General features: G+C 44.5%; 1 protein-coding gene across 2 annotated transcripts in view; it reads left to right on the top strand.

Annotated features, from left to right (window-relative positions):
* The window catches only part of EPM2A (EPM2A glucan phosphatase, laforin), a 68,437-nt gene extending 64,763 nt beyond the window's left edge, over positions 1 to 3,674 (top strand). For both annotated transcript variants that reach the window (XM_074990432.1, XM_074990433.1), the window contains exon 4: positions 1,482 to 3,674. In XM_074990432.1, coding sequence (XP_074846533.1) covers positions 1,482 to 1,756 — 275 coding nt within the window. In that variant the 3' untranslated portion in view covers positions 1,757 to 3,674. The remainder of the gene's footprint in view (positions 1 to 1,481) is intronic.
* The last annotated feature ends 4,744 nt before the right edge of the window (positions 3,675 to 8,418 follow it).

The following is an 8,418-nucleotide window of genomic DNA, read 5'->3' on the forward strand; positions in this document are numbered from 1 at the left end:
GGAGGACTATCAGGGCTGGGACAGGTGGTTGGAGGTTGGGGCAGCTCCATGTTGCAGGCTTTGGCCATGGCATACCTGAAGCAGCTCCCAGAGGCAGTGGCATGTTCTACCCTCCAGCTCTGCGAACTGCCCTGTCTGCAGGCACCATCCCCACAGTTCCACTTAGTGCTGTTCCCAGCCACTGGGAGCTACAGAGCCAGTGCTTGGGCCAGGGGCAGTGTGCAGAGGCTCCTGGCTGTCCCTGTGTGTAGGAGCTGGAGGGAAGACAAGCTGCTGCTTCTGGGAGTCTGCCCTAGCCGTGCTGTGTCACCAACTGGACTTCTGACATCCCAGTCAGTGGTGCTGATTGGAGTCATCAGGGTCCCTTTTTGACAAGACATTCCCATCAAAAACTCAACACCTGCCAACCCAACTTTTGTAAGCAAGTCATTTTTATGTGAGGTTAACTGAGGGTACACGAGCCAAATCAGTAACGACTGCAGTAGTCTGGAAAGGTTGAGAACCACCTATTTACAACACATATTTTAGTGCATTTCATCATTTTATGCCTAAGAAATGCTCCTGGGTCCAAGTTATTTGGACTCTGATATATTACTTAGCAAAATGTGACGTTTGGTATTCTGTTGGGAAAACTGACATTACACTTGCACATGTAGGCCATGATTTTCAACAAAGACTGGTGATATTTGGGTGCCCAACGAGAGAAAGAACCTAATTTTTAGGAAGCACTTTGCATCCAACTTTTTCAAATCAAGCCTCTTTTGAAGGCATTTCATTTTGGACAACCAAAATCATGAGTCACTTCTGGAAATCTTGACCCTAGCCTCTGCAGACAGGTACTTAATTTCTGACAGTCCAGAAAGTCTATGTAGAAATCCATATTCTCCCACCTTAGAGAGAAGAGAAACTAGCTTTAATAGATTTCTCTTTTCCTGCCACCATGATTTCACTGCACAACAGAATTTAGAGACCTATAGCCTGTGTCTACCCTAGCAAGTTCTTTTGAAAGATTTTTTGAGAAAAGGAGGCTCTTTTAAAAGATCCCACAGAGCATCTACACACAAAAAGCGTTCATTCGAAAGTAAACCAAAAGAATGTGGTGCTCCTTTCAAGAGCACTCTTCCACTCCTATTTGAGGAAGAATGCCTTATTTTGAAAGCTTCTTTCAAAAGTAAATGTGTGTAGATGCTCTGCAGGGCCCTTCTTTCACAAGAGCAGTCCTCATGGCACCTAATTTTTCGATCCCTGGCCAGTTCTTTCGAAAGAGCAGGGGCTGTGTGGACACTCTCTTTCGAAAGAGCAGCTCACTCTTTTGATCTGCTTTTTTGTGCATGGACGCACTCTTTCGAAAGAAGTTCTTTCGGAAGAGATCTTCCAGAAGGGCTTCTTTTGAAAGATCTCTGTAGTGTAGACATAGCCATAGTGAACAGTGATTCTCATTTCCTCGAGTTCATGGGAACGTGTCCTGTTTTTTATCCTAGGAAGAATACAGATGTTGCCTCAGGCTGTCTGTCTCCTGCACGGTCTGCTCGTGAACGGCCACATCGTCTATGTGCATTGCAATGCTGGTGTCGGCAGGTCCACAGCTGCAGTCTGTGGCTGGTTAAAGTATGTGATGGGATGGAACCTGAGGAAAGTGCAATACTTTGTGGCCTCCAGGAGACCCGCTGTCTACATAGATGAGGAAGCTTTGGTTCGTGCTGAGGATGACTTTTATCAGAAATTTGGACCTCTTCGCTACTCCTGCAGACCTTAGTGATAGAAAAGTTGACTGGAGGAGGGGAGAGACTTGCCGTGTTGCGAACCCCAAGTATTCAAAATTCTTAACTTGCACCGCCGAAATTTGTGTGCGTGTTTGAAAGTGTGTGGAAAATCGTGCGATTTAGAAACAATAATTAGGTTAGTGTCTATTTATTTGTCTTTGGGGCTCTTGTTTTCAAACTTTTCTCTGCAACAAGACTGGCTAGGAACTTAGTTTGCAAAACAAAAGCTGAGTTTCTCTTGTATTCATGTATCAGAGAGGTAGCCGTGTTAGTCTGTATCTTTGAGAACAACAAGAAGTCCAAGTGCCACCAGACTTCTCTAATATTCATGGGACTGCAGGAGCTGAGGAAAATTTCACAGGATACAACCATGAGAGATGGAAAGACTGTGGTAGGAAGAAGGTGGAGGAGTTCAGAAGTGCTATATGAAGAAATGGAAGTCAGTGGTGTGTTTGGGTTTTTGTTTGCTTGTTTGTTTTTGTCTGGCTTTTGTAGGCAGGGATATTTGGCCTATTCAGGTAGAGTCATCTGTGTTGGTGTGTTTACAAAGACAGCTGTAATGAAATGGTCTGAGGAAAAGCAGAAGGAAATTGAGTTATGCAGTTCTGTTTCAGTAACAAACAGCAAGATAAATTCAATTCATTAGGCAAGAACTGTCCTTTCTCTCATTTAAATTTGTAGTTAATATCATTTTGTAACATGTACTGCGGTACTTTATTATGATTCTGTGTACACTCTAGGTGCCATACATAAAGATGAAGAAGAGTTCTACCTGTGTATACTAAATCTATTGCAAGGAAGAGCTAGTACTTTGTCCAGTGGTAAGATTTCTGGGTCAGGGACTGTTTCCATTTATCTTGTCTTTACGGTGCCTAATATGATGCCATGATCCTTGATGAGGACCTCTTGGTGCTACCACAATATAGATAACAATAAAGAAAATGTAGTTACAGCAGAAGATGTGGCAGCTGGCCTGGTGAGCCTATATGCAGGCTGTGTGGCCATGTGAAGGGTTGGGTTTAGAGTCCCCGACAATGTTTCCTCTATTTTTTTCCATCCTTGTGTGGAATAATTATTTATGGGCATGAGGCATGTGTGAATGTCCACCACCAGCAGAAATAAAAAACCTAGCATGCCAGTTGTGGGTGGCTTCAGGCACTCTTCTAATCAGCTGGGTGGCATTGAAATCTCTCCTGAATGGCTGCACAAGCACAGAGCTTACTGGGAACACAAGTCCCAGTTCAGTGTCTGTCTCATTCTCCTATTTGGCATTGCCTGGAAGTCATGCAATAGCAGCCATCTCTTGTTCCTGTGAACAACGATGCTTCCACTGCTGCTCAGACATTGCTTTCCCTTTTGCTCAACTAGGAAGGGCATCAAGAGATTCTAGAGTCCCAGTGAGCCCCAGTCAGCCAAAAATAGGTGGTGTAATGCATGACTTTGTGGGGAGATGAAAAATTCCTCCAATGAGGGTCTGAATGGGCAGGAAAGCTGCTCATTGCAGACACAAAAATTAAGAAACTAATTTCTAGAAGCAGATGACTGAGCTAAATCCTTTCCCTAGTCATTTTTAGAAAAACTATTTGTCCAAATAGAACTTTATTCAGTAATAAAGTAGTATTAAGAGACACAGGTATGTGACCTTAATTGTAAGGAAACCCTAATACTGGAGATGTGTCAGTGATCTCTTTGTTACTGGGCACTGCTCACAGAGATTGTCCATCATGATATAGTTTGCTTTATCTTCTACCCAATGTCTCCAGATGGGAAAAATGCCACTGAGAGTTGTTTTAAATTTATGTATGTGACCATCACTTTATTTTTGATTCCTATTTTCAAATAATTTATGTCCTGCATGTATGTACTGGGTGAAACTATACGCTGTTGTTAAATAAAAGCCTTATGGCGTACCCGTAAGTGGGTGTTTTCTCGTGTGTTTTGCTTACATGTTTGTTATGCTTAAGAGCAGATGGTAGCCATTTGAAACATGTTTGTTTAGTTGGGGCCTCCCATGCTCTGGCTGGAACAAGAATGTGTTTTGTACCTGTGTGCTTGACCTAGTGAATTAAAGGGTGTTGATGATGACCATCATACTCCTGGAGTACAAGAGTATGCCACAATGCAACTCAGAGCATACATTTAAGGCTAGAATGTGACTTTAGGCACAGCTAGGGTGACCATTCATCCCATATCTGGCAGCACGGTCCCGTATTTGAGATGCCGAAAAGGTGTCCCAACTTATTTTTTGAAAGGACTAATTGTCCTGTATTTGGGCCCTACCTGCCGACCTTTTCTGACAGCACCTGCGCAGGGACAGCTGCTGGTGGAAGTCACTTCCCCAAGCTTCAGGGAAGCTGGGGGAGTGTGGGTGGCTGCCACATCCCTGCCATTTCCCCAGGGTTCTGGGGGAGGACCGGTGGTTGCTGCTTCCCTGGGGAGCGCTTGGAGATGCTGCTTCTCTGGGGCTCTGGGGGAGGGACGGTGGCTGCCACTTCCCCAGAATTCCCAGGAAGTGCTTGGGTCTCCCAGAAAGCACTGGCAGCTGCTGCCTCCTTCCCAGCTCCCTGGGAACTGGTGGAGCCGGGAGGGGCCACCCTTCTCCTGCCCATATCTCCCTGACCTGTATTTGGGACAGGGAGATGTGGTCATCCTAGGCACTTCAGACCTGGGCAAGAAGTGATGCCATGGGTAGATGCTGATCTTAGAACGTCAGATGAATGGAGGAGTAACGACTCCCTAGGCAACTCCTCTATGGTGAACTCTCCCAGGGCAAAAGGAATCAAGGTAGGCCTTGCAAGAGATATGAAGACTGCGTGAAGGCCAATATTGCTCATGCTGGTTTAAAACCAGATCAGCTAGAGCAGCATGCAAAAGGTCAAACAGGCTGGTGTGCTGTCGTACGACAACGTATGACAACTTTGAAGAGCAGTGATGCATACTCCTGATTGATGCTCGTGAGAGGAAGAAAGCAACAGCAACAGCCGCACCAACAGAGCCAGGACAATTCCTTTGCCCCCACTGCGAATGCCCATGCCGTCAATGCTTGGTCTCTTCAGCCACATGCGAGTCCACAACCAATGAGGCTGTGCAAGCTCAAGACATCATCGTCGGACACAACGGACTACCTACATTTACCACTGGCCTAAACCAGCAGTAAGTTACACCCTATCCATGCTGGCTTGGCCATGGTATCCAGTGCAAAAGGGAGGTAGGTCAATTCTTTGCCACTCCCAACCCATTCTCTGTCTCTTGCTTACTGCTAACTCTGGGACGGTGATGAGCAGGCAAGTCTCATTGCTTCTTACTTTGTGCCTGGCCCCAAGATCTGAGTAGCACATATAAAGGGGATCCCCACCTCTGAAGTCCCCTGGTGTGGATGTGGAGTCAGTCACTGTCTGTCTTTTAATATCTCTGAGGACTTTTTGATTTGATTCAATGTATTACCAAATATGAGAGAGGTAGCCATGTTAGTTTGTATCTTCAAAAACAACTGATGAAGCGGGTCTTAGCCCATGAAAGCTTATGCTCCAAAATATCTGTGAGTTTATAAGGTGTCACAGGACTTCTTGTTGTTACCAAATATGGACAGCTTTGCAGCAGAGTGCCCCATAAAGACCAAGCCCTGAGTTTGTTTACATGAGAAACAAAAATCTGAAACTAACAACAAAATTATAGTTCCATCTGGATGCTTTTGAACCCTCAAGCTTACAGGATATTCCATGTATTCCCGCTGTGTTAGCTGCACCCTGCCCAGCTATACTATTTTCAGTGGTTACATTTGTAGTTGTTGCAAGCTAAGGACAATCAAATTCTGTACTTCAGAGCATCCACTGCTTGGCAACAGAAGCCAGCCAAGAATACCCCATGTTGTGCAGCTCTGAAGTACAAGTTTATACGATGTGGTGTTTTTGGACAAGAATGTCAGTAATTTAGAATCCAATGGATACTATCCGCATCAAAGAGTTGCAAATAGCAAAGCAATTGCAGTGCTACATACATGATTGTTCTGGACTGATATTTCTGCATTTAAATATTGGTGAGACACTGAGAAACGGTAGTGATGGGGGCATAGTTGATGGATTACATAAATAGATTCAATAGATGAAACCAGCTTGCCAAAAATGCACTAGTAAATGGCACAATGAGCTCCCAAGGGCTGCAGATCCACAGTACGTAATCTGTAATTTACCCACGTGTCACATTGTCCCCAGAGCCCCGATGCCTGCCTCCCTACTGAAAAACACTCTACTAGGTAATGCTAATTGCAAGTCCTGCGTGTCAAATGCAGTTCGTAAGCACCAGACATTTAAATAATAAAGAACCTACCGCAAAGGGCTTAAGCAACAGGAAAGCAAAGGTTTAAAAATTCCTTTTTTTTTCCATCTGCATAATTACAGGATAAGCCCATGTCTAATGCTTATCTATTAAAATCCTAATTTGAAATGTGTTTGTGTGCTGATTGGATCATTAGCCATTTGTGCACACTAAACTGTTCATGCAATTTGGGTGAACGGATGAGGGTGTTGCTGCTGGTAATGTGCTCGTGTGTTTCCTCTAGATAGTAGCACCTTTATGGCTAGACAACAGTAAGAAGAAAATAATTCTTAAGAAGAGACTTAAGAATTGATTACATTACAGTGCTTATTTTAAAGTAGGTAAAATAAACTAAAGTAGTGTGCAAGGACAGAAAGGGAAAAGAGATGCAAAGGCTCATCTAGGTTATCACCGGAGAAAACTGTTGTCAGTTAGAATTGTCACATTGACCATTTGGTGTCCAGGTAGAAATAAGGCCTTTGTAATATTTTATCTAGTTTGATTGGAGAAGCAAATGGAATTTACTGAATGACCCTGGTCTATTTACTTTTCCGGGTTACTGATGCTATCTCAATATCAATGTAAGAATAACTAGTAATACACATATTCTATGGCCAAAGTTCACAGGGCACTGAGTGCTCTGAAGTCCTGTTAATATCATCACAAGAGGCATTTTCTTTCTGTGCTTGCACTTGTGATTTCAGGATCATGTATTCCTTCTGAGACCAAAACATGCAACTGATGTGGAAACAGAAGAGATAACTAACATAGTTAATTAGGAAGGCAGTATGGTCTAGTGGAGAGCTCAGAGCATCAGGAGCTCTGCATTCTATTCTGCTGCAGGCAGGCTGCATGACCACTTGTAAATAAATTTCCTATCACTGCTCCCTTTACCACCCTTTGTCTGTCTTACTTGTTAAGGCGCCTACCGTGAATATTGACGGCTGCTACGCAGTTTTAGGTATGCCAGCTGCGTACCAAAAATAGATTTTGCAGCCGTCAACATTCATCCCTTTCTCCACTGCAGAATGCTGATGTGAGCACACCTCCCATTGGCATTCCTTAATCCGTGCGGCTCCCAAGGAGTTCCGGGGTCGACACTGACTCCAGAATTCACCATTTCTTGCATGCACAAAACGGCATCCAGAAGATTGAACCTAAGCACTTGATCTTCCACGGCAGGTGTAGACCCAGCCTAAGAGTGTACACTCCTCGGGGCTCACTCTGTGTGTGGCACAGAAGGGAGCCGTGATATTGGCTGGGGCCTCTAATTGCTACTTCCATTAAGTCATAACAAACACATTTCATTTCAACATCTCATTAGTTTTTTCAGCTGCATTCTATGTCCTGCAAAAGTCATCGAAGACCACACAGTCCCTGCCTTGAGGAGCTTACAGTCAGACACCTGCACACATTCCTTGCTCAAGAAAACCCTGGTGCCAAGGAAAAACACGCATGTTCCCCTCACTGAATTTAATCCAGCAGTGGCCAGTTACCTGGATGCCGGGTAGCCTATAGGCTAAATTGTTGAGTCAATGGGGCTGAAAGAGGAGGGACTCCTGGCCCAGTGGCTCTGGACAACTCCTTATCCAAGTCCTTATGTTTGGGGCATGGCCCCAGGAATCCAGATTCCTTTTAGCCAGGGTTTCGCCACAGGTTTCCCCCACTTTTCTCAAAAGGGAGTTGGCTTAACCACTCCTGTGGTGGCTGGACTGGCAGGTTCTGGTTCAGGTCCTGCCTCTTTGCCAGTCAGCTTCAAACTGAGCCAGGCTCCTTCCTCTTCTCCTCCTCCAGGCCTGGCATTGGCTGCAAGTAGATCAGGGTAGGGCTAGCTGGGCTGAGAGGCTTTCTTTAACCCCCAGGGAGCTGAGCCAACTTTTATCTTTTACCTCACACCAGCTGTTGGGTGGAGGGTGCTGGGAAACATGAGATCTATATGTGCCTGCAATGGTCTCTCCAGGGAACTGATACAAATTCAAAACAAAAAAGCAGTCATGTAGCACTTTAGAGACTAACAAAATAATTTATTAGGTGATGAGCTTTCATGGGACTGACCCACTTCTTCATACCAGAACAGACTCAATATTTAAGGTGGCTATGATCTGAAGAAGTGGGTCTGGCCCACGAAAGCTCATCACCTAATAAATTATTTTGTTAGTCTCTAAAGTGCAACTGAACTGCTTTTTTGTTTTGATAGAATACAAACTAACACATGTATCTCTCTGTTACTATGATACACTCGCACTCTGTGAAGAAGCTCAAGTGCTAGGAAAGGTACTGTAGGGAATTATCTTTCCCTGGCAAAAGAATAGATTTTAGCACCTACCACCGTAGGTTTCTT

Source organism: Carettochelys insculpta, chromosome 3, assembly GCF_033958435.1.
Source record: "Carettochelys insculpta isolate YL-2023 chromosome 3, ASM3395843v1, whole genome shotgun sequence".
Classification (NCBI taxonomy): Eukaryota; Metazoa; Chordata; order Testudines; family Carettochelyidae; genus Carettochelys; species Carettochelys insculpta.